The 27,926-nt window shown below is 37.1% G+C and overlaps 1 protein-coding gene across 3 annotated transcripts in view; it reads left to right on the top strand.

Annotated features, from left to right (window-relative positions):
• The first annotated feature begins 4,155 nt into the window (after nucleotides 1–4,155).
• Nucleotides 4,156–27,926, top strand: part of LOC117138285 (G protein-coupled receptor kinase 1) — a 134,441-nt gene continuing 110,670 nt past the window's right edge. For 2 of the 3 annotated variants that reach the window (XM_033300259.1, XM_033300256.1), the window contains exons 1-6: nucleotides 4,156–4,440; nucleotides 11,249–11,325; nucleotides 11,386–11,459; nucleotides 11,511–11,612; nucleotides 11,669–11,743; nucleotides 26,542–26,603. In XM_033300259.1, coding sequence (XP_033156150.1) covers nucleotides 4,328–4,440; nucleotides 11,249–11,325; nucleotides 11,386–11,459; nucleotides 11,511–11,612; nucleotides 11,669–11,743; nucleotides 26,542–26,603 — 503 coding nt within the window. In that variant the 5' untranslated portion in view covers nucleotides 4,156–4,327. Of the gene's footprint in view, nucleotides 4,441–11,248; nucleotides 11,326–11,385; nucleotides 11,460–11,510; nucleotides 11,613–11,668; nucleotides 11,744–26,541; nucleotides 26,604–27,926 lie in introns of those variants that run through there. The other variant, XM_033300257.1, reaches the window with a different exon arrangement.

Raw genomic sequence — 27,926 nt, 5'->3', positions numbered from 1 at the left:
CTAAAACCGAACATAGAAACACAAAATTAACCATTGAAACATACCCAGAAACCTTTAGTCGCAGAGACAAGTATTTCATGGATTTTTACTTAGTAAACAATAAACAATTCCTATAATATATTGATATATTATATATTTTATATAATATATTATTTTAAATAGCATCCCTGATAGAAGTAAACAGTAGAGATTGGCTTGAAACTAAAAGATCCATTTCACGCATATTCAATATTCTATGGGTAAGCCCATAGAAATAAAAGCCGACAAAGACTCCGCCTTCATGTGCATTGCCATTAAACTTTGGTTAGAATCAGAAGGAGTAACTCTAAATATAACAACAAGTAAAAATGAAATCTCTGACATTGAGCGATTTCATAAAAGCGTTAATAAAAAATTAATAATAATAACAAGCGAAAATGATCCTGAAAACCAATTCACAAAGTTTGAAAAAATACTTTACATTTACAATCACAAAACAAAACACAACACAAGTGGTCGAGCCCCAGCAGACATCTTCATTTTTGCAGGAACCCCTGCCTATGACCCTCAACAAAATAAAGTAAACAAAATTGGCAAGCTCACTGAAAACAAACACGACTTTAACATAGACACAAACTTCAAAGAATCCCCTATAGTTAGATCAAAAAGACAGGAAATTTAAGACAAATAGATGATAAACATTTCGAAGGAACAAATACAGGTAGAAAGATAATACAATATATGTCCAAGTTTAAAAAGAAAATTAATAAAAGTAAATATAATAACGATAATTCCAGGCCTACTCCCGAGCATTATACTCATGTTATGCCTCCTATCGACAATAAACACACAATACCTAGAAGTAACCCCTATCCAGGCCAAAAACGGCTACCTAATCTTTCAAACCGGATCAATAGATTTACCGATAAACCACGAATATCATTACAATTCTATTAACTTAACTAAAACAGAAAATACTTATGAAGAAGAAATACTTATTAAGCAAATTCAATATTTTAATAACTTACCACAAATACAATATCTAGTAGAAAAACTTAACAGAGAAATGAACGGTATACGAATTGTAAAACGTAGTAAACGCGGTCTTGTTAACTTTATGGGAACAATTTACAAATGCTTATTCGGTACTTTAGATCAAGAAGATAAAGAAGAATTACAACAACAAATAGCCGACATCTCTAAAAATAATGTACAAATAAGCGAACTTAACCACGTAATAGAAGTCATTAACCAAGGAATCGAATTGAACAATCATTTAAATAATAACTTTGAAGGAGAACAAATGATAAATTTAATAGTTTTCAACTTACAACAATTCACTGAATACATTGAAGACATAGAGCTTGGTTTGAAACTGACACGCTTAAGTATCTTTAATCACGATTCATTAATCCACGTCAATTCTGAAAAACTTCTTAATATTAAAACTTCAGCTTGGCTTAAATCTAAAACGAACGAAATTCTGATAATATCCAAAATTCTAAGAGAAATAACCAAAACACCAAATTTTAAAATAATACCCTACCCAGACGGAAAAAGTAACATACTAACCGACATGACAAATATTTTTCACACACTAATCAAACTTAAACGGCAAGTTCTCAAAGCTTAGTTGTAAATAAATGTATAACTGGTATACTAAACCAGGTCCCAACACAATGTAGATACAGTAAAACACATTCTGATTTTGAAATAAAATATGTAGAACCTAATATAATCACAACTTGGAACCTTCCCAAGACTATCCTAAACCAAAACTGTATCAATAGAAGGCAATAACATGATAAAATGATTTAATTGTTCTGTCCAATTAGAAGAAATATTAATTACGAACACAATGTTAGACTATACTCAAACTATCTATGTAAACAATAATGTAACAAAACTTGAACCACTCGAATACAAAAGAAATAATCGAACAACACAATAAGACGAATAATATCTTTCAAATAATTACACTTGCAAAATTAGTCATAATAGTTATTATTGTAATATTGTACTTTATCTATATCTTTCAAATAATAAAACTTACAACATTAATCATAATAGTTATTATTGTAAGATTGTACTTTATCTATAAATATAAAACTATACACAAAAAGTTAATTGTAAAATTTAAAAATCAAACCCTAAATTCGATCATTTGGCGAGCCAACTGAAATAACAAAAACTTCCGCCCACACAGTCGTCTCAGGATTCTCCAATTACTACTATTTTTCGGGAGCTCCTCTCTTTACGGGAGTATAGACTTTTCTAACTTTATTCTCTTAAACTTTGCTCTTAAGGCAATACCAAAATGCCTATATAAACGCAAACATGTCTCCATGAATTAGTTCAGTACTGAGTACACTATCAATTGCAATAGCCCTACTAAGCCCACTTTAACTGCGCAGTCCATTATACAACCAGTGATAATCAATGGCTCTAGTTCTTCCTATATTGAAATAAATAAAAATATTTAATAATATATAAAAAACCCAACTGTTTTCTTTTTTTATTAAACTCTCGGTCTGAATTCGTAAATGTATATGAATATGTGAATGTATATAAATATAATTGTTTAGCTATTGAGCTTTTTCAATAGCTGTTGCGAAAAATAAAGAAAACCGAAGAAAGTTTGTTTATATTACGACACTGTTTATTTTGCGAATTGTTTAAGGCAGCTAAGGCCTAAGCTAAGTCTTTTCCGAAACACGACGAAAACATTTGACTTGCAAAACATTATTGATGCTATTACACTATGTAATTAACACATAAATGTTAAAAAATGAAGACATTAAAGAAATATTAAATAGCCAACAAAAGCCTATAATTATTGCAGTTCTAATGAATATCTCCGTATTCAAAATTGTACTACATAACGAACTCTTTATTATTTTTATCAAATACCCTGTAATAACAAATAGATTCCAAATTTATTATGCCAGATCCATTTCATATAATGATGGAAAATTACTAATAAGCAATCAGGTCGCAAAATGCGAAAATACTTTCTAAGAAATATCTAATTTTAAGAACGAACTTTTAAACACCTATTTTATTATAAGTAACGATAAAACTTGCACTGAAATACAAGACAAAAATAAGTATATAGATATCATTCAAGAATGTGCCATTCTAATGGAAATAATAATGTAAACAATGCTCATTTAGACGAGTCATATTTAATAACATTCAATGGCACAACCACAATAAATAATATATTATACACTAATTTAGAAAACAAAATACTTGAGTACATAAGCACTAACAACTTTAAGAATCTGGAGATATCAGATTATATAAAAGCCAACAACTTAGAACTTACTCTTAATATCATTAATATTTTAAGCCCATTTATTGAAATTTACAATTGGAAAATATCAATTTCATTTATATTATTAATTTAATCATTTTGTATTTGATTACTAGATTAATAAGAAAATTGAGAAATATTATAATTGTAACCAAACAAAAACGGTTAGAACTAGAAAAAACTAATACTGAGAAAGAATTTTTAACAGAATTAAGAGAGCGTTTAAGCAAAATTCATAATGATGCGGGACGCGTCATTTTAGATGGGGAAAAGTTATCCAACCCGTAAATATAGCACTCAAGCCCCAGTTAATAAACAAATTTCAAATTCCAATCTCAGCATCATTTCCTTTGTCCTTAGCCACCCGATGTCGCCAGCACTTAGCCACCAGATAAATTACCAACTTAAGGTGAGCACCAGTCAACGAATTTCAATTTCACAATGCAGTAAAATAATTTCAGCATAAAGCTTTCCTTTTAACAGTTTTAAACATATTTGAAGGTTCAAGAAATTTCTAAAGAATAGTTTTTGGCCGAGGTTGATTGATTTAGGATTAAGACGTAGATCACTCTGATTCGGGACAAAATCGTAAACAGTTTCAAATTAAGGATAAAAAGAGTGTCTTGTAATAGTATAAGTGAAAAAGTTTATCACCAAAAATATATATAATTTTATTAATATAAAAATTATTAATTTAAATATCTAAACAGTATCAATTTATTATGTACATATCTGAAAACCTTAACCCTTCGCATTTGTTTGAGAGGTTGGTGTAAAGGAATGGATATCTGTGAGAAGAGGTTATAATTTGGCAATGTTTATGGGTAAGATATATTTATTTTGCATTCCACACGGTCACACTAGATGAGACCGAAAAGTACTTGAATATACATACTATTTATTTTTGTTGACAATAATGAAATTGACATAATGAATTGAAAAGCGTGTTGTTTCAAAGTTAGTATGTGGAAAAACGATATATAAGCAACTTCATATGATATAACAAGCGAAAGTTACAAATAAGTGAAGGCAATGGCTGACTTGGAAGCAGTGTTGGCTGATGTCAGCTATTTAATGGCAATGGAAAAGTCCAAATGTACTCCAGCTGCAAGGGCAAGCAAGAAATTAAATTTACCCGACCCGAGGTATTTATTTTCTTTGATAAAGTAACAATTACGTATATAATCGTAGTCTTTAATGTACCAATTCTATTAATCAATGTTTAGATATTAGTTTGCGAAATTGATCAACAGCTATTCATGACTATAATGTTTTACAATAAACCATATATGTAACCAAAAATACGGTGCATATGTTTCATTATCTTAGAAATGATTGATAATTTTTATACTAAAATCGTTAATGTATTAAAAAACTGTATACGTATATATATGTACACACTAAACACACTTTTGCGAAACCATTGCAAACCACTGCACAGAACTGCTTTAATTTCAAGCTGGCTTATTTGTGAATTTATATTAAAATCGGTCACTGTTTTGCCATTGAGTTATTTTACGAGTTACGTTGTAAGTTATTTATCATAAAAGTGCAATTCCAAACCGGAGAGAATGCTATAGTCGAGTTCCCCGTCTATCAGGCACCCGTTACTCATTCATACACGAAATTTTATCATTATTCTGGGATATCAATAGATATTGGGGAATAAAATGAACAAAATTTAAAAACTAATTTCAAATATGTGCGTGACCGGTTCAGCGGCTTTAGGGCGTTAGAAAGAAATTGATAGAAATTTTTAAGATTAATAAAAATGTGAAAAAATTTCAGCACATTTGTATACCAGTTACTCATAGAGTAATCGCTATGCTATAATCGGTATGCTAGATTCGTTGAAAAGTATGTTACCGGCAGAAAGAAGCGTTTCCGACTATATAGAGTGTATATATTCTTTTATCAGGATCTTAGTAACTATAAAAGCTAGAAGGTTGAGATTCATCATACAGATTCTAGAGACAAAGACGCAGCGCAAGTTTCTTTATTCTTTATATTCTTTATCAGGGTTCGATCTGAACATATCCGTCTGTCCGTATGAGGGCGGAGAGGAAGGAATAAAGGAATAAAGGCCGAATATTGTTTTCTGAGGCGATGCTGCAGCTCTAGTTAGCTCTCCAGATTTAAAAATCTACGGTGAGCTTGCGCGTAGAATTTTCGTAAACTTGTTACCAGAAACCACCCAACCAAGAAGAGTTTTTTGAAGAAGTGGTAGTCCAGGAACGATATTGATCTGTCCGACGCAAAACAAATCATAGAACATGCATGCTCCAATCATCAAGACTATATTCTGAGGCTTGTTGAAGGCATGATCGGCTAACCGAGTGTTGGCTGAAATATTCTAGTCTTCTACGTTCAAGGCGATGCTGGGTAGCTGGTGTGCTGGGGTAATGAGAGTGGTGAGAGATGTTTGAGATTGTAAGCAAATATCGACTGTAAATCCATTAGTTGGCACACTTGCCTCGCCGAGACCCGAAAAAATGGTCTCTGTTAGCCATAAAATTCCTTTGACGAGGGTATTTTATCCATAGAAATTGTGTCCTCCCAGCAAGTTTGTGTACCAACATTCAATCTGTGCAGCAGCATGTATATGGTGAGGCAATCTGAAATTTCCTGAGTCGATCCTAAGTTTTCCAAGGTTCTAAGGTATTGCAGCTTTTCAATGTAGGATAACTCAGGGTCCATGTCTATAGTTGTACATGAAATCCGCATACTCCGTGTATCCGTGTTTTAATTTGGTCAATCAGATGCAAGCGCAAATCTAAATCAATCAAATTGACTGAACCAATTTTATCCACCGTTACTTCACTGGCTAAGGTTATTTCCGATCAAAATAATCCATCATCAACATCTGAAAGAGACATGTTTTATTGTAAAACTACGTCTCCGCTTTACAATTTCTAGTTATTCGGACGCAAACTTCTTCGACAGACTGTATATTTAAGCACTAAAAATGTGACAATTAAACGCTTGTCTGTATGTTTGTCCTCAGTTATGCACGGTCAAACAGTGAAGAGAAGAGGCAATGTGCTCGCAAATAAGGATCAATCAAGATCCGTCTGTCTGTCCGTCCGCATTAACGTCCAGATCTCAGAAACTATAAAAGCTAGAAGGTTGAGATTCAGCATACAGATTCTATACCCTAGGACGCAGCGCAATTTGACCCATTTTGCCACGTACACTCTAACGCCCACAAACCGCACAAAACTGCCACTCCCACACATATTTTTTCAAATATTTATTTGTCTTGTAAATTTCTTCGATTTTATTATTATTACAATTAATATTCGGACTGTTCCTTTGGAACCCTTTATATATAGATGCATAAGGGGAACTATAGCATTCTATCTTCTTTGTTTATCTTTATTTGCAAAAGGCATACGGGGAATTCCAACTCCCCCTTTGTGACCTTTGCAGCTATATATTTAGCCAATTTCGGCGCGCAGGCCAAAAAAAGATAGCTATATCTAAACTTATAAATTACAACAATAACAACAAGGGGCAATCACAAATAAAAGTTGTATAAATGTCAGTGTCTACTGACCCTCCTTGAAGGAGATCGAGGATTGAGGTCCCTCGGTTGCCTTGTATTAAGCCTCATTGGGCGAGTACTGTACAGGGTTTCCTTATAATCTAGTTAAATTATTGGTGTGGTTGTTTGTTGATAAGGTTGCTGTTTTGGGGATAATTGATTTTTCTGTTTTGTCCTTAGATTTAAGTGGGTTACTGAGTACGTATGATTTTTCTTTTGTGTGGGATTACGCACACGATTGATTGTGTTCTTTGTGTTATGTATTAGTGATATTGTTGTGCTAGTGTCCATATCATCGTCTGTAGTAGCTGGTTGGGAGTGTTCCGGTTTGCCAGAGGATGTCGTCGTAGCTAGTAGGTTTCCTGATTAGTTGCGATTGTTGGTAAGTTGAGTATAGCCGTGCTCTAAGCACAGGAGAGCCGACTTACTGGCCAACTGACACAAATAAACTAACGGATTTAATTGACTTCTGCATTATAAGAAATATAACATGCGAGAACCTAACAATAAAACCATGCCTAGACCTCTTTTCCGACCATTCCCCATTATTAATTACATTACATGGTGGGCTAGAAGAAAACGAAAACGACTCCCCTTTATTCAACCACAAAACAAATTGGAACATGTTTCGCGACATTTTGGAACAGAACATGGAAATAAATATCTCTCTAAAGACAAAAAACGATCTGGACTCTGCAGTAGCATATTTAAATGACAACATCATTTATGCAGCAACGCAATCGACACCATCTATAAAAATGATCACATTAAAGAAAACTCCCGCTTTTTTTAGAGACAAAATGAGACAAAAACGTAAACTTAGGAGGATATGGCAAAGGACTAGGCATCCAGAAGATAAAAACAAACTTAATAGAGCAACAGACGAGCTCAACAGAACTCTCAGGGAAGACCGGCTTCAATACTACCTTAGCAAACTTGGAACTTCCTTATCTACAAACTATTCCCTGTGGAAACCGACCAATTTAAATTTACTCAACTATACACAAGCCACCTATAAAAAGAAACAACACATGGGCAAGATCATGGACAACGACAATGCTGAGCTTCCAAGACAAATCACCAACTTTAATTGTGCAATTAAAACTATAACAAAGGTAGAAATTAAATCTCAAATAAAACAAATTAAAAACAAGAAAGCCCCCGGATATGATTTAATCGGAGGAAAAATTCTTAAAGAACTACCGGACGGTATAATCACCTATATTAGAAACTTGTTTGACGGAATCCTTCTATTGCAGTACTTTCCCAAAACTTGAAAGGTAGGCCAAATTAAAGCAATTCCAAAACCAATCAAAACTTATCAGCTTATTACCTGTCATCTCAATAGTATTTGAAAAAGTCCTATTTAATAGAATAGAGACAATCGTAAAGCATAAAAACATAATACCTCCTCACCAATTCGGCTTTCGGAAGCAGCACTCGACTGTCCAACAGGTCCATCGAGTAATTAACAAAATAACAGTCGATTTTGACAAAAAGAAGTTTTCCTATGCTGTGTACTTGGACATTGCTAAAGCATTTGAAAAAGTATGGCACAAAGGACTGCTGCATAAGCTAAGAATTATACCATACATTACATTATAACCTATATACCATCCTTCAAAGCTATATAACGGACAGATATTTCTATATTAAATACGACAATGAATGATCAGATATTATGCCAGTGTCAGCGGGTGTTCCCCAAGGTAGTGTGCTTGGGCCCATATTATACCTGATTTATACCTCCGATATCCCAGCGCCAAATACCCCAGAATAAATGATGGCGACGTTCGCAGACGATACTGTGTTAATGTCGTCAAGCGCGTGCGAAAAAACAGCTGCAAGTACACTACAACAAATCATGACACAAACAGTATCCTTTGAGAGATGGGGTATCGAGATAAATAAAGACAAAACTCAACAAGTAATATACATAAAACGACAACCCAAAAACGTCGCAATTAAAATCAATGACAATCAAATATTATTACACCCAAATGCCAAGTACCGTGGACTAACTATTGACAGCACATTCTAAATAAACGAAATTAAATAAAAAACAAATTTCGACAAATTAACTGGCTAATGGGAAAACACTCAAAATTAGAATTACATAATAAAATTATACAATATACAAGGTGATAATAAAACCAAAATGGACGTATGGAATAGAACTCTGGGGAACTGCCAGTAAATCCCACTTACAGCTAATTCAGCAAACGCAATCGAAAATGCTCGGAATAATCACAAAAGCTGAATGGTACATGATTTAAACATAGAAACAGTCAACGAAACTATTAAAAAAGCAGCAAAAAAAACACAAATCAACTACTTAGCCACCAAAACTCAAACTTGAGACAAATACCGATGACAGGGTTGGAACCAAGGAGATTAAAACGCAGTACTCCAACAGAATTAAACTATTAATGTATTAGCGTATCCTTGCACTGGGTAGGGCTGCTCCTTTTCTTTTTCACATATAGTCAACCACTTACTTATTGTTAATTTAAAAAAAAAAAACAGATTGTAATTGAAAGAAAAATAATAAAAAAAAATAAAATAAAAAAAAAAAGTATGATGAATTAAGTTTGGCTTGTTTTCTTGAAATCACAGGTTTTAGACGTTCTTCCAGTGTTTTGGAGCACTCTGGCTGATGGAAATGGCGTTGATCGTATAGCTTTGATGCAGTTTTTTGGTATAATCTTTAAATTGTTTTTATGGCTACAATTTCCTTTTGTTTTATGATTGTTGGGCAGTTTTTATCCAGAGAGTAGTATTTGCAATTTGAGCAAAGATGTTGGGAGGTTTGATATTTCAAAGGTGATAATCAGTCCGGATTCTTGGAGGATATTGTTTCTAAATTGCATGATTTTTTCAATATCGGATACTTTCTGATCCCTAAATACCTTTAATATTTTATCTTTTTCGATGTTACGTATGTGCGTCGTTAGAATTATTCCTTTGGATACATTAGGTGTTGTGATTTTAGTGTTCTGCTTTCTGATTCTATCCGTTTGGGGCTTTGTTATAATCTGTGAGTTTTGGCGAGACGATCTCTAAGCAAGTCTGTCTTCTATGAAGTTCGGACTGGTACTGACAATTTAAATTAAAACAAGATTCTATAGCCGAGTTCCCCAACTATCAGTTACCTATTATTCAGCTAGTGGGAATGCGAACACGAAATGTCACCGGGGTATCGATAGGTATTGGGTAATAAAAATATAAAAATTGTTTAAAAGTGTGGGCGGAACCGATTTTGGCAGTTTGTGTGGTGTAAGAGGGGTGTCGCCAAAGTGTTTTCATAAGTATTGGCGTGGAGGTTTTGTTCGGTTTGTGTGCAAAAATCGAGAGATATACCAGTCTAATAAAAATATAAGAAAAAAAAAACTTTTTTTTTCAAAAGTGTGGGCGTAGCAGTTTCGGACGGATAAACTTGCGTTTCGTTTATGTCTCTAGAATTTGTCTGCTTCTAGCTTTCATAGTTCATGAGATCACGACGTTCATACGGACAGACAGGGCCAGGTATACTTTATATAGTCGTAAACTCTTCCTTCTTCCTGTTCTTCCTGTACTTTTCAACGATACCCCTTTACTCTATGTGTAACGGTAAAAAAAATAGGAATGACAATAATTTCGTTGTTTTAATAATAAAATCGATTCTTATTTGGTATATTTTATTATATCACAATTATATCACAAATAGTTAAAATATTGATGTCTGCCTTACCTTCATTATTTGAGCGAACCTAACCCGGAATATGTTTTGATGTTCAGAGAGAAAATCAGAAGCAATCGGTTTAGCGGCTTAACATCATCGACCAGAAGATCTGCGGGCAAGCTTCAGAAGGAGATCACCGAAATATTGTCGACCGGGGGCGGCTCGATACTGAGGGGGTTAATTAAAGTGAACTCAGACATTGACTAACTCCTAAATTCAATCGAGTGTCCGAAGCCGAGCTACAATCGAATCGCTACAATTGCGAATCTGTTTGTCTTATGTTCGTTTTAAGTCGGAAAAGGTATCCAGTTCAATGTTTATATTAATATAACAATAATAATAGCTCCGATGGCAATACTTAAGTCTGCCTCAAATAGGGTAGTTCCCTCTCTCCATAAAATAAACTGATAACATATATTACTACCAACTGTCGCAGCAGCTCAGCACATACCTTTTCATATCAACGACGTGGTAGTTTCGTTGTCAAAAGCTTTTCGATTTCAAGATTACATGTAGAAAACTGAAAACAGACAATATATTAGCCTCAACCCTTTGAAAATTAGAAATTTTTTTAAATCATTGCTACCGCTTATTAAATTAACATATACAAATTTTAAGTATACTGTAGCCAAATGAGGATTTTGTCGTTGCTAATTTGAGTGTATAATCATCATATTTTTTATTTCAGTGTTAGAAGTGTTATGTATAAATATTTGGAAAAAGAAGGCGAACTGAATTTTCATAAAATTTTTAACGAAGTTTTGGGTAAGTATGCGTGTACATATGTAATTTAAAATATTTCTAACTATGATAAATTATTCACAGGCTATTTGTTGTTTAAAGACTTTTGTGAAAACGACTCGGAAGAACCTATACAGCAACTTAAGTTTTTTGAACAGGTACGGTAGCTTTTCCTTATTTAAACTTGTGTTAACTTTTGTTTTATTTAGATAAAACTCTTTGAAAAAACTGAATGTTATGATGAGCGAAAAAAAATGGCAAGGGATATTTATGACAATTTTATAATGGAGGAAATGCTGTCCCACACCTATGCAAGTAACCAATAATCAAAATTGCTCAAATTTAATTTCTCAACTTATATTTATAGGAATACTCCAAACATGCTGTTGCGAGTGTACAAAAATATTTATTAAAAAATGAGGTCCCGGTTGACTTATTTGAAGTAAGCTATTTTATTAAAGCAATATACAATACAATAATTCTTTGGATGGTTTTTGGGTGATACTTTTATGTTAAACGTTGTAGGAATAATTCAGAACTTATTAAAAACAAAAATCACAGAAAACGCTATAGTCGAGTTTCTCGACTATCAATGACATGTTACGCAACTAACGCTATTCTTTTTGGCATTTCGATAGAAATTGGCACAAAAAAAAAAAAAAAAAAAGTTGAAAAATATGAAAAAAAAAAGAAAAGTGTGGTCGTGGGGGTTATGGGCGGTGAGTAGGAGTGGGTGTAGAAAAAAAATGTATGGTATAATATGGTATGGTATAAATGAAGCAAGAGAGAATGCTATTGTCGAGTTTCCCTACTACCAGATAACCGTTACTAAACTACTGGGAATGCGAACGCAAGATTTCATCATTTTTCTGGGAGAAAAAATTTAAAAATTGTTTTAAAGTGTGGGCGTACCGTTTTGGTCAAAAACATTTTTCACAAGTGTGGGAGTTGCAGTTTTGGGCGGTTTTAGGGCGCTTTCTTGGGCGTGGCAAAAAGTTTTTTGGCAAATCGATAGTAATGTATAAGACTAAGAAAATAAAAAAATATCGAAAAGTTTTTTAACAATGTGGGAGTTGCAGTTTTGGGGGGTTTTAGGGCGTTGGAGTGGTCGTGGCAAAAAGATTTGGCAAATCGATATAAATTTACAAGATTACTAAAAATGTGAAAATGTAAAAATGTGGTCGTGGCAGTTTTGTGCTGTTTGTGGGAGTAACAGCATGGATCGCTGCGTCTATATCTCTAGAATCTCTATGCTGAATCTCAAGCTTGTACAGCTTGTATGTTCTAGCTTGTATAGTTCCTATAGTTCATATGGACAGACTGACATGGCCAGATCGACTTAAGAATATATATCAGTATGATCAAGAATATATATACGGTATATAGTCGGAAACCCTTTCTTCTGCCTGTTATATTGTTTTCAACGAATCTAGTATACCCTTCTACTCTACGAGTAACGGGTATAACAATGTTTAGAAACTTCAAAACTATTTAGCTATGCCCTAAGAAGACTCCCCTACTCGGAGAAAGAAAAATTACAAAAATTGCTAGATGAATATTTAAAAGAGGGCATTATTCAACCTAGCGAACCAGAATATGCTTCACCAACAGTTTTAGTCAAAAAGAAAATAGGATCGTATGTCTCCATGCATAGAATTTGGAAAATTAAAGAAGGTGTTAATAATTTAAAAAGCTTAAATTTTTTAATCCTTTTTCAGATTAGCCCAAAACAAATTAGCGATAAGAATGGATAAATGTGAGTTCCTACAGAAAAATATAAAGTATTTAGGATTCATTATAAATGGCGAAGGCATTAGAGGTGATAATAAAGTGCTTCAGGCATCCGTTTTAGCCGTTTATAACTTCAATGACAAAATAGAACCGCACTGTGATGCAAATGCTCTTGGTTTCGGTGCTGAATTTTGTCAAAAGAAAGAGGATAGAAAATTACCCCCCATATTCTATTTTTCGAAGCGAACAGTCGTCACTGAGACAGAATATCACAGTTTTGAACTGGAAACAATGGCAATTATTAACCCACTGCGAAGATTTAGAATGTATTATCAAATTTTGAGGTATAAGCTAGCATTAATCAATAAAAATGTATATCCAGCTAACTCACAAATCCGTACACGAACGCGTTGTTCGGTGTCGAGTTCTTTAACGGAAAGGTCGAATAAAGCCAAATTGATCAAGACAGCGTTCACAAACGTCAAACTGTGGAGGGATGAGTTCATGTAGTGGTCATTGGTAAGGCGTATTCGTTACATGATATGTCAATGTGACTGGGAATCTATATAGGTTTAAATTTTGCGAAATGGTGGTTGGAGACAAGTTTTCTTATGGTTGATGGATAGTATGAGTTGTTGTGAGGGTAAGGGATTTAGAATGGACAGGCAATCGGAGCAGATAGCATGTTTAGCTGGGGTTTTTGTGCAATCTTAACTGCTTCTTTTCTGGATATTATTTCTCTTAAAAGGACTGAGGAGTAGGGCCGAAGAATATCTAAATGGATTTTTCTGGTTTCGCTTGTTAAACTTTAGCTTACTATTCCATCTATTTGTGTAAAGGAATTTTTGGTTGGAAATAGAATTTAGTGATTGAAGGTGTAGTTTGATTGTTGTGGAGGGTGTGCTGGATTTGTTGTATTTGTTGTTGTATTGTGTTGGTAGCTTTATGTATAATTCCGAAGTTAAATTTTTTACCAGGGATAGTTTTTATTGGTGAAAAGGGAACATTGAGTTTATGGCATGTGTGTATTATTCGGTCTGTAATGTTGGGGATTTTAAATTTCTTATTGGGCGTTTTAACTAGATTTTTAAGGTAAGCGTCGTAGGAGTGTAGTTGCTGGTAATTTTCCGACAGGATTTCTATCCTGCGTTTCATAGTGTTTATTTGCGATTAAATTATTAGTTTATTCGTTGGTGTTGTTCTGAAAGCTCTTAGAGTTAGAGCTCTTAGTTCTTAGAGCTGCTCTTATTTCCAGATTTTGCATAGTTATTATTCCATTTAAGTGTTTTGGGTAAATATAAATGGCAGGCAGCCGTATATTTTAGAGAATATCGAATTTATTATTTGATGTTGGCTCGCGGCTAGTGCACGTAACTTCGGTCCCAAAATAAATACGGATTTTTAGTGGAGGATCGTAAAATGGTAAAATCACTAAAATCTTTATTCATTGTTACTCACAATATTAATCTTACATTAGTGCTTTTATCGTCAGCTCGCACGTCCACGCCGTTTGTCAGTTTTTTACAACTGCTGCTTCTTAGCGCGTGACATTGCGTTGGACATGTGAGAGAGAGGAGGACCACATTTAGGTTCTACCCTTGCGGTACAATATCGAAAATTTAGTGCTTTTTGCCACTTCTTTGGTCGCAATTTCTAGGGAGAAGGTAAATCTGGGCGCATGGTCGAATTAATATCCGTTGACTTGCGGTATGACGGCAAAATTTGATTTGTCGACGTAACAGTTGGTGTTGTATTTTTTTGATGAAAAGGTGCTTTATATTTTATTTTTAATTTTTATTTTCGAAAGGCATAGGGGGAATTTCCCCCTTTGTGACCTTGGCAACTATTACTTCAGCCCATTTCGGCGCGCAGGCTAACAAAAGTTAGCTGTATCTAAACTTATAAATTACAAAAATAACAACAAGGGGCAATCACAAATAAAAGTTGTATAAATGTCAGTGTCTACTGACCCTCCTTGAAGGAGATCGAGGATTGAGGTCCCTCGGTTGCCTTGTATTAAGCCTCATTGGGCGAGTACTGTACAGGGTTTCCTTATAATCTAGTTAAATTATTGGTGTGGTTGTTTGTTGATAAGGTTGCTGTTTTGGGGATAATTGATTTTTCTGTTTTGTCCTTAGATTTAAGTGGGTTACTGAGTACGTATGATTTTTCTTTTGTGTGGGATTACGCACACGATTGATTGTGTTCTTTGTGTTATGTATTAGTGATATTGTTGTGCTAGTGTCCATATCATCGTCTGTAGTAGCTGGTTGGGAGCGTTCCGGTTTGCCAGAGGATGTCGTCGTAGCTAGTAGGTTTCCTGATTAGTTGCGATTGTTGGTAAGTTGAATGTGATGAATTAAGTTTGGTTTGTTTTCTTGAAATCACAGGTCTTGGACGTTCTTCCAGTGTTTTGGAGCACTCTGGCTGATGGAAATGGCGTTGGTCGTATAGCTTTGATGCAGTTTTGTGGTCTACTCTTTAAATTGTTTTTATGGCTACAATTTTCTTCTGTTTTAGGAATGTTGGGCCGTTTTTATCCAGAGAAAAGTATTTGCAATTTGAGCAAAATTTGGGTAGTTGCAACTGTCATCCTAAGAATAGTGGGGTTCTGAGCGATAGTTGCATATTTTCGGGCTTTTCAGAATTTAGTTGGGTGTCCGAATTTTTGGGAATTTCTGCATTTAAGTGGTCGGGTGATGTGGGGCCATACATTGACGTGCTTATATTCAGTCATCTTTGTTCAACGGTTGATGAGACCTTCACCTAGTGCGTAAGCCCCTCTTTTGAGCTATGAGAAGCAAAGTATCTCTGGTCATGAGGATTCGGTCGGCAGCGGGCTGCCCTGATGGGCTACGATTCGTCAGTCTTACGCCTGACTTAACTATATTAGTAAATGAGTCAATGGCGTCCTCACGGTTTTGACAAGTGTTAATCGCAGTGTTTGTGTCCAATGTAGCCTGAAAGTGATCTTTGAATCGTTCCAAGTTGTGGTATTGATAAGTGGTAGATGGTCGGAGTTCAGATCAGCAATTTCACGCACGTATATCAACATGGATACCCAGAATACCCCTCGTCTGCGCAAAGTCAAGATATCCTGGTGATTCTCTTCTGCCGTACGGATATCTCGTTGGGCCACCTGTTGTAAGCACGTTCACCTTCGAGGCTAGTATGAGATTCGCAAGCGCATGTACTCTATTTTTGCACCGTCCCGCTCCACAAAGCCAGTGGGCACATTCCAGTCACACGCGACTATGAATTTAGAACGGTGAACTTCCAGAATGACATCGAATTAATAATTTGGATGCTTCCGTCCCTGAGCAATGTGACTCGCTGATAAGCGGGACATCTATATCGTGTTGCCGCATAAAACATTCTAGTTTGTGCAGCTTCTTGGATACGCCTTGGAACTGGCGGAGAGATTTGATACTCTCATTAAGCGACTGCAGAATTACTTCAATGTTGTTGCTGGCAATTGTAGAGTGTTGGAGTAAGTCCCTTGATGTCCTTTGCCGGCTTCGACTCTTGCCGCTGCAATGTTGCTGTTGTTGGCATTGTTGTGCCTGCTACTGGTGTTGTCTTGCAATGTCTGCCTCGGAAGGTGGTTATCGGTCTGCCTCCAGTGGTTTCAAGTGACATATTACGCTCTTTGCCCTCCATTCTCCCTTTTGGGCTTGGAGCGTTGAGGTACGCCTGGTGCTTGGTGTAGCCTAAGTAATTGGCAGGGTGCTGTTCACCACAGTTGTAACAGGTGCACAGCCCTCTGGTCGGTGACAAACCTTGGCAGCGTGTTCTCCAGCGCATTTCACACATATGTGTGCCTTGCGACAATGTTTGGCTGTGTGGCTAAACTGCGGACAACAATGTCATTGTACTACATCAGTCCGCCTACGGAGTGGCTCAACTATCACTGTTATTCGACACAGGGTCTTGACTTCAAGGAAAAATATGATGGCAGGCTTAGCTGTGGGCGTGCCTGGCTCGCTACGCTCTAATGGCGTGTGCCATCGATGCACTAGCATGGACCTTGCTCACATCAGTCAACCTCGTCCGACCTCATGTCGGTAGTACCGAGCTTCTCAGCAGATATAGCAGCTTGGCGGCTGCTGGGCTGATTGTAATTTTCCATTACAAAGCTCGCTTTGAAGATGTTTGCGCTGCATGCTTTTTGGCAGCTAAATTTCCCAATTAAAACTTAGTATTGGGAAACGTTATAAAATTAATTTGTTGTCAAATTACGCTTAGAATAGCGGCGACAACAACAAAAGTATTTGGCTGCGAAAAAGTTCGCCAACAACTATAGAAACGAAAAGTGAGTACGTATAAATGACCGACGCTGCTGACTTCACCGACAAGGAGTCATTACTCAATAACCTTGCGGATGCAATAGTCCCCAAGGGCGTAAACGCCCTTCATTGCACACGTTAGCAACGGTGCAGAAAGACTTAGTACGGAGATTCCCGACTACAAAATTCTGGCACTGCAAAAACCGTGTTCCATATATTTTTGGGGTCGATGAAAGGAGTGAAGTCATTTTAGCAGAACACAACAGGGCCCGCCGGTCGGCCCAAGAAAATATGAAACAGGTTCTCACAGAGTACTACTTCCCAAAAATGTTCAAACTGGCCAATGAAATTGTCCAGAACTGCAAAGCATGCGCGAGAGCTAAATATGATAGGCATCCGAAGAAACAAGAGATTGGCGAGTCACCGATTCTTTCTCATGTAGGAGAAATGCTACACAGACATTTTCTCAACGGATAAAAAATATTTTCTCACTTGCATTGACAAGTTTTCGAAATTCGCCGTCGTACACCATGTGCCGTCAAGAACAATTGAGGATATGAAACCGGCCATGTTACAGGTCATGAATTCCTTCCCAAAGGCCAAGGTAATTTACTGCGACAACGAGCAATCGTTAAAATCGCACACGATCACGGCCATGCTAGACAACCATGTTGGCGTCAGCATCACGAATGTGTCTCAAACGGGCAAGTGGAACGTTTTCGCAGCACTCTACTAGAGCTCGCCAGGTGACTGAAAATTGACAAGGGCATAAATGATACTGTGGAGATAATCTTGTTAGCCACTACCAGGTATAACAAATCAATCCTTTCGGTAATTGATAAGAGGCCAGTCGACGCAATACAAGAATCCACGGACGACACACAAGAACGGATTGTTGACAAAATTAAGAGTGCACAAGACGCACTAAGGTCTAGAGAGAATGCATCTCGAACAAAACAGAGTCTTCGAATTGGGCGAAAAGGTTTTGGTAAAAACTAATAGAAGGCTTGGCAATCAACTCACTCCCTTGTGTGAGGAATGTGAGGAAAAAGCCATACAAGCAGACCTGCGGACCACGGTCCTCATTGAAGGAAGGGTGGTCCACAAAGACAACTTAAAATGACTCTCTCGCTTAATTTTAAGCCTTTTATTATTACTAGCCGTTTGGCAAGCTTTCATTTAATAGACATTAAGTACGTTGCCAAAGGCACGATGTTTTAGGGTTTAGGATAAAATTAATTGGTGATGGCATAAACCTCAGCGAACAAGAAAAAGCAACTAAAAAATAAATTTCCACAGTCGCAGAATTTTCATCCTCCTCTCACGGTGATTAGTGTCAGGGCACATCACTAACTATTCACAAGCAAGGTACATCCCCATCATAGATGGAGAGATCCTGGTGTGGGAAGACCTCGCGTACGTGACCCACTCGGCAAATCTTTCGGAATACATGCTCGTAATAGAAGAAACAAGCAGCATGAACGAGATGTTTCCACAGTCTCACATGGGGAAGTTGCTGGAAGTGGGCACCTCGCACCTTCGGGACACGCTGGATTCGTTAAGAGTCCACCACATAATCGCAAGGAGTTTAGATTTTCTGGGCTCAATGCTAAAGGTAGTAGCGGGGGCAGTTGACACAGTCAAACAATAGGCAAATCAAAATTAATACTATACTATATTATACTACAATTAACAACCACTGTAAATCAAATCTTACAAACACACACAAATACAAAAATTGACACCGGCCATTTATATAAGACACTGCTGGCTAGGAATAGAATACTAATGATGAAGTTACAAAACTTAATGTTGGCTGTATCACTGGCGAAAAACAATATTGTCAGTCTAAATATCCTAAATCATTCAGACTTAAAATCAGTTTGGCTGAAAGAACCCATCGCATCGTCTGTAAAAATACTACAATCCTCTAACATAATACACTTCATTATCAAATTCCCCAAAATAAAATTATCTTGTAAGAAGGTCACTATTTTCCCGGACACTTGCAAAGGGGTTGTGCTGCGAATAACCGACAACATGGTAGCAAAGTGTGGAGAAGAAGTCCATAAAATCAAAAACTGTATCCCAACACCAGGGGCTACCTCTTGCCAACTATCAACGGAAAGCTCATGCGCCAGGGAACTACACGCAGGCGTTCTAGCGCATTGCGAGTCACAACCAAGCGACCTACACCCGTTTACCTGCGTGGATGAGGGAATCATCATCATCAATGACCGGCCAGCCAGGGTCACGGTGGACAACGGAACAGAAGTCTATCAACGTGGCACACATCTCATCACCTTCAACGATCGCGTCGTGACACCACCTTTATAAATCACGACAAGGCCCAAATACGAGCTCCAGGGGTAGCTAGTTCTCCATCATTGAATATCACCGCCAACAGAGATATTCTGAGTTTTCCCTATCTTCACCAGCTGAGAAATTGATACCAATCATTCACATCGCATAATATTTATCGCAGCATCGATTTGTTGCGCATTGATTTGTATTGGCATCACCTGTCTACGGTTCATCGGAGCGCGGAGATCTGCAATCCAATTAAACGGGATGATCGCCGAATTAGGACCAGCCGAGAACGGCCGTAATCTTGAAGCGGGAGTAGTTAACACAAGCCAACGAACTAGAACAGTTGGCTCAGTGTATGAAACATAATATCAAAGTGCTGACCCAGCATTGAGCCGAAAACCCGTGTGCAGCCGGCAATCACAGCATATTTGCGTGGCCGCTGCGAGTCTTTGTTAGCTTTAATAATCATTTTAAGTTTCAATTTGAATTTGCATTTACCAGAAAAAAGATCGGGAGCTCGTCAACTCCGGCTAAGCGTCGTAAAACATATTTTTATTAATTACTCTGCCAGACCACAAGGCTGGCAGTTAAAAGAGGAAAGTTCCTCTCAATATAAATAATAATCTTCTGCTCCCCGGAGCAGCCACCGAAGGTAGCCCTTCACCTCTGGAGAAATCCTGACGATAACAGTTTCGCAAGGCGGTGCGATAAATCTTTAAATAATTTTCACAACTTGAGGTATGTCATCCTGGCCAACGCATTGGGGGAAGATTTTCGTTCTTTACCAGCAACAAATCATTTATGCCAAGAGGTCGTCTTGAACAGAAGCTTTGAAGTTTATTGCATTTTGTTTATAACCTTCGAAATTGAGTGCCACCTGAAGTTAAATCATCTATGTAGAAATCCTAGCAAAGCAGACCCATTAGGATAGAACCTTCTTCTCGAGCAAGCTGGTGCATTGCCCGCACTGACAAGAAGGAAGCCTTCTTGGTTCCATATGTGACTGTGTCCATCTTGAACCCAATAACTCCTCCTTAGGAGAGTCTATCCGGATCTGCATCTGCATATGATCGAAATCTTATTAAAATGTCAAACAGCTTAGATTGTATGACAGGTCCTGCGCTTCATTAAAAGATTGGCCAGGCGAAGTGATAGCTAATCCGTCAAACACCATGCGATGCTTAGTCGTTGTACTATCCACCTTCTAAAACAAAAAAACAATGAGAAAATACATGCTCGAAAACATATTCGCAGAGTTAAAGGAATAAAGGCCGAATATTGTTTTCTGAGGCGATGCTGCAGCTCTAGTTAGCTCTCCAGATTTAAAAATCTACGGTGAGCTTGCGCGTAGAATTTTCGTAAACTTGTTACCAGAAACCACCCAACCAAGAAGAGTTTTTTGAAGAAGTGGTAGTCCAGGAACGATATTGATCTGTCCGACGCAAAACAAATCATAGAACATGCATGCTCCAATCATCAAGACTATATTCTGAGGCTTGTTGAAGGCATGATCGGCTAACCGAGTGTTGGCTGAAATATTCTAGTCTTCTACGTTCAAGGCGATGCTGGGTAGCTGGTGTGCTGGGGTAATGAGAGTGGTGAGAGATGTTTGAGATTGTAAGCAAATATCGACTGTAAATCCATTAGTTGGCACACTTGCCTCGCCGAGACCCGAAAAAATGGTCTCTGTTAGCCATAAAATTCCTTTGACGAGGGTATTTTATCCATAGAAATTGTGTCCTCCCAGCAAGTTTGTGTACCAACATTCAATCTGTGCAGCAGCATGTATATGGTGAGGCAATCTGAAATTTCCTGAGTCGATCCTAAGTTTTCCAAGGTTCTAAGGTATTGCAGCTTTTCAATGTAGGATAACTCAGGGTCCATGTCTATAGTTGTACATGAAATCCGCATACTCCGTGTATCCGTGTTTTAATTTGGTCAATCAGATGCAAGCGCAAATCTAAATCAATCAAATTGACTGAACCAATTTTATCCACCGTTACTTCACTGGCTAAGGTTATTTCCGATCAAAATAATCCATCATCAACATCTGAAAGAGACATGTTTTATTGTAAAACTACGTCTCCGCTTTACAATTTCTAGTTATTCGGACGCAAACTTCTTCGACAGACTGTATATTTAAGCACTAAAAATGTGACAATTAAACGCTTGTCTGTATGTTTGTCCTCAGTTATGCACGGTCAAACAGTGAAGAGAAGAGGCAATGTGCTCGCAAATAAGGATCAATCAGGATCCGTCTGTCTGTCCGTCCGCATTAACGTCCAGATCTCAGAAACTATAAAAGCTAGAAGGTTGAGATTAAGCATACAGATTCTAGAGACTAGGACACAGCGCAAGTTTGTTGCAAGTTTGTTGTTTGTTGTTGTTGTGTTGCCACGTTCACTCTAACGCCCACAAACCGCACAAAACTATCACTCTCACACTTATGAAAAACGTGTTGATTTTGTTTTTTTTTTACATTTTTATTAGTCTTGTAAATTTCTTTAAATTTGTAATAAAATAACTTTTTGCCACGCCCTAAAGACGCCTAAAACTGACACGCCCACATTTTTAAAAAATTGTTTATTTTTTTTTCGTAATATTAATAGTCGCTTAAATATCTATCGAATTGCAAACTTTTTGATACGCCCATTCTAACACCCTAAAACCGCCCAAAACTGCCACGGCCACACTTTTGCAAAATGTTTTGATATTTCTTCATAATTTGATTAGTAGTGTAATTTTCTATCGACTTGCCAAAAAACATTTTGCCACGCCCACTCTAACGACCTAATGCCGCCGAAACCGGTAAAACCCACATTTAATTTTTAAGTTTATTGATCGGATGGCACCGAATCTTGTTTGGCAGCCTATCACCAGCGGCTTTTTTGCGCTTTAGAGATTTCTCTAATAGCTTAAGGATAATAAACGGCATAAACGATTTCATAGCTAGGGCATCACTTGTTCGGCCGCTAAAAAGGGCGCACTTAGTGTGCACCATTTTATCACATAGCCAACAAGACATTTTTGGCTGATCAGCTGGGATGCCGTAGGGATAAATTTTGTCTCCAATCTTGGCAATAAAAATAAACACACATTAAGTTACTGCTGGCGGCTACGAAACCTGGAATCTAGTATCTGACAACATTGGACCTTAAATCGGCAATGATATTAGGTTTATAAAAGGCTTTTCCGCAATTGCCAGACATCTAACAGATTTAAAAAAATAAGAGAATGGAAAAGTCAGCCCAAATCGATCGAGAAAAATAAAAATTGAATTATTGCCAATCCAATTTGGAAGACTACAAAATGCTAGCATCAGAGGACGTAGTTTTACCGTACTCCGATTTAGACAAACCATTTGATCTAACAACGAACAAATCCGCACATAGCTTAGATTCTGTGTTGTCGCATGAAAATTGCGCAATATCTTGGATCTCCACAACAATCCGAGACAACTAAAAACATTTCGCCAGCAATGAGCGGTAATTTTAAGCCACTTGGTACTTGTAATATTGCCACCATTCATAGCAAAGATTCTCTGGCGTACATTACAGAGTCTGTAGATAAACCTGTTAATTGTTGCTATAATTAAATAATCGAGGAAGCAGACTTCTCATCTAGACAAATCTTTATCTATTTCAAAGAAAAAACGAGACATAGTCTGACACTAGTAGATGTAGGTGATGTCGTTGACGCTATCCATTGTAATCCATTGTGATACAGATTCCTTGTAATAGATATTTCCGAAAACACACATTTTATTCTAAGGTTTGCTCTATGGCAAAATACAGCCGTTAGCCTGCAAAAAAATAATAGGCCAAACGACAATACCCTGTTACTCATTCTCATACTCATTACTCATGTCCATATAGACTCTTCCTCCTTTGTCTCGATAAATTTTCCTAGTTCGCTATATTGTTGATCTATTATTGAAGTAAACCCCAAATTTTTAATATTGTAAACTCTTTCTCTGACACACAAATAATATACTGTGACAATAAGAGATCACTGACTCCGAGGCTATCAAATCCATTTTACTGAACATTTATAGCACTAACATTGCTATTGCACAGAGGGCAGCAGAAGATGGGTAAGAGACGATTAGCCTGAGATCAGATGAAACAACAAAGCTGAGTACGGAAGGTGCAGGACAACAGAAGGAGGCTGGAGAAGGCGCAATCGTAGCAAAGACCCGCGTGTGTGGCGGGATTGTGGTGAACACCCGGTAGACGGTTTAAGTGTGTTTGCTTAAGCAGAGAGTCACACTGCACAGGGACTGAATTTTATTTTGGGGAATTTGATAATGAAGTGTATTATGTTAGAGGATTGTAGTATTTTTACAGACGATGCGATGGGTTCTTTCAGCCAAACTGATTTTAAGTCTGAATGATTTAGGATATTTAGACTGACAATATTGTTTTTCGCCAGTGATACAGCCAACATTAAGTTTTGTAACTTCATCATTAGTATTCTATCCCTAGCCAGCAGTGTCGTATATAAATGGCCGGTGTCAATTTTTGTAATTGTGTGTGTTTGTAAGATTTGATGTAGAGTGGTTGTTAATTGTAGTATAATATAGTATAGTATTAATTTTGATTTGCCTATTGTTTGACTGTGTCAACTGCCCCCGCTACTACCTTTAGCATTGAGCCCAGAAAATCTAAACTCCTTGCGATAATGTGGTGGACTCTTAACGAATCCAGCGTGTCCCGAAGGTGCGAGGTGCCCACTTCCAGCAACTTCCCCATGTGAGACTGTGGAAACATCTCGTTCATGCTGCTTGTTTCTTCTATTACGAGCATGTATTCCGAAAGATTTGCCGAGTGGGTCACGTACGCGAGTTCTTCCCACACCAGGATCTCTCCATCTATGATGGGGATGTACCTTGCTTGTGAATAGTTAGTGATGTGCCCTGACACTAATCACCGTGAGAGGAGGATGAAAATTCTGCGACTGTGGAAATTTATTTTTTAGTTGCTTTTTCTTGTTCGCTGAGGTTTATGCCATCACCAATTAATTTTATCCTAAACCCTAAAACATCGTGCCTTTGGCAACGTACTTAATGTCTATTAAATGAAAGCTTGCCAAACGGCTAGTAATAATAAAAGGCTTAAAATTAAGCGAGAGAGTCATTTTAAGTTGTCTTTGTGGACCACCCTTCCTTCAATGAGGACCGTGGTCCGCAGGTCTGCTTGTATGGCTTTTTCCTCACATTCCTCACACAAGGGAGTGAGTTGATTGCCAAGCCTTCTATTAGTTTTTACCAAAACCTTTTCGCCCAATTCGAAGACTCTGTTTTGTTCGAGATGCATTCTCTCTAGACCTTAGTGCGTCTTGTGCACTCTTAATTTTGTCAACAATCCGTTCTTGTGTGTCGTCCGTGGATTCTTGTATTGCGTCGACTGACCTCTTATCAATTACCGAAAGGATTGATTTGTTATACCTGGTAGTGGCTAACAAGATTATCTCCACAGTATCACTTATGCCCTTGTCAATTTTCAGTCACCTGGCGAGCTCTAGTAGAGTGCTGCGAAAACGTTCCACTTGCCCGTTTAAGACACATTCGTGATGCTGACGCCAACATGGTTGTCTAGCATGGCCGTGATCGTGTGCGATTTTAACGATTGCTCGTTGTCGCAGTAAATTACCTTGGCCTTTGGGAAGGAATTCATGACCTGTAACATGGCCGGTTTCATATCCTCAATTGTTCTTGACGGCACATGGTGTACGACGGCGAATTTCGAAAACTTGTCAATGCAAGTGAGAAAATATTTTTTATCCGTTGAGAAAATGTCTGTGTAGCATTTCTCCTACATGAGAAAGAATCGGTGACTCGCCAATCTCTTGTTTCTTCGGATGCCTATCATATTTAGCTCTCGCGCATGCTTTGCAGTTCTGGACAATTTCATTGGCCAGTTTGAACATTTTTGGGAAGTAGTACTCTGTGAGAACCTGTTTCATATTTTCTTGGGCCGACCGGTGGGCCCTGTTGTGTTCTGCTAAAATGACTTCACTCCTTTCATCGACCCCAAAAATATATGGAACACGGTTTTTGCAGTGCCAGAATTTTGTAGTCGGGAATCTCCGTACTAAGTCTTTCTGCACCGTTGCTAACGTGTGCAATGAAGGGCGTTTACGCCCTTGGGGACTATTGCATCCGCAAGGTTATTGAGTAATGACTCCTTGTCGGTGAAGTCAGCAGCGTCGGTCATTTATACGTACTCACTTTTCGTTTCTATAGTTGTTTGCGAACTTTTTCGCAGCCAAATACTTTTGTTGTTGTCGCCGCTATTCTAAGCGTAATTTGACAACAAATTAATTTTATAACGTTTCCCAATACTAAGTTTTAATTGGGAAATTTAGCTGCCAAAAAGCATGCAGCGCAAACATCTTCAAAGCGAGCTTTGTAATGGAAAATTACAATCAGCCCAGCAGCCGCCAAGCTGCTTTATCTGCTGAGAAGCTCGGTACTACCGACATGAGGTCGGACGAGGTTGACTGATGTGAGCAAGGTCCATGCTAGTGCATCGATGGGTGGAATCATGAGGCCCTACGTGCTCGATGCCCACACGCCATTAGAGCGTAGCGAGCCAGGCACGCCCACAGCTAAGCCTGTCATCATATTTTTCCTTTCATTCATAAAGCGTCCAAAACGGTCACGCCCACACTTTTAAAATTTTTTTTTATTTTATTCCTTAATATCTATAGATATACCAGAAAAATTATTAAATCGGATCTATCTGATAGTCGTGGAATTCGACTATAGCATTCTCTCTTATTTATATTTAAATTTATTTACAAAATTTTTTTTTAATTGCTTTACTTGGAAGAGTTGAGTAGCTGTTTCACTTGTTTGCAAACGGCATGCTTTTTCATATATAAAAATATTTGTTTATATGATTTTTTTCAGCCATACTTGGAAGAAATATTTACACAACTTAAAGGAAAGCCATTTAAAAAATTTTTAGAAAGGTGAGTTTTAAAACCAAATGATTTAACATCATACATCTTGCTGACGCCAGCAGTTCCTACATTAATATTTTTGTTTATTGCCAACATTGGAGACACAATTAGTTTCTATGGCATTTCACCTTTTGTTATCTATGCAGAGAAGCTGCATGACCATCTGATCTCTCCCCTCTCGCGCGCTCTCTCTTGTTTACCTCTTGTGCAATTTATAAACAAGTAAAACATTATCTGTCGAAATTGCTACAAACAAAACGTTTATTCAATACATAATCTATAATAATAATATAATTATATATATTATAATATAATATTATAATTATACATAATTTTTTTTTACTTCAACCTATTTTCATTTTTAAAGTAACCTAATTTTACACCCTCCAGAGAGGTAAATTGTAACTCAATAAAGGAAACATTTACAACCATACGAAATATGTCGCAGATCATTCAAATATAATGACATTTCTAGCAATTTTGTGTTTCTGCTTGGCACGCGCCATGTAGTCGCCTTCTTAATTCGTTTAAAGCGTGTCGGACAACCAAAGTTTCTGCCCAAATTATTCAGGTCGCTGGTAAGAGTGGGTAGGGGTAGTATCTGTCTGTGCGTAAAGGATATGCACACGAAATAGAATAACTCACTACATTCTATCGTTATTGCTTGTAGAACGCTGAGCGGACAAATACGAGAGCGGGACGGCAATGTAAAGATGATTAGACAAGTATATTTGGGAGTCAGAAGGCCAGGCTCAAGCATTTCAACCTCCTGTGTCTTTCGGATCGTGGCCTTGCGTTTGCTCGGTGACATTTTGAACAGCCTTCTTCTTTCAGTTTCTGACTGACTCGAACTATACCTAGACACCGTAAAGGCACGCGTCATTTTTGGCGCCACTTGGTAATTCGCAGTGCTGGCCATTATTGCCTCATCCATTTTGTTTCGTAGTATATTTGTATCACTCTAATTATAGGGCAAATTGTAGTTCAAATATACACCAAATTATTTAAATGTTTTAATTCTTAAAGAACCTAGTAAAATTGCGGAAACAATAAAGATGATAATGATTAATGGGTCTTTGGAATTGAATAGAGGTTTAACATATAACATAGTAAACTGCGTACAGGTAAGCATACAATTAATCTTCATTGTTTATAAGATAATTTTTATAATTATCAATAAGCTTTTGCATACATAAAGTAAATTATAATAACATAATTTTGTTAGACTACTAAACAAGGTATGTGAAGAAGACGTTAAAAGTAATAAAACCGCATTAATATAACATAACCCAAAAATTTCAGAAAAGGAAAGTTTGAAAATTATAAGGCCGC

This window comes from Drosophila mauritiana, chromosome 2R (genome assembly GCF_004382145.1).
Source record: "Drosophila mauritiana strain mau12 chromosome 2R, ASM438214v1, whole genome shotgun sequence".
NCBI lineage: Eukaryota > Metazoa > Arthropoda > Insecta > Diptera > Drosophilidae > Drosophila > Drosophila mauritiana.
This window is presented reverse-complemented; position numbering and strand designations above follow the sequence as displayed.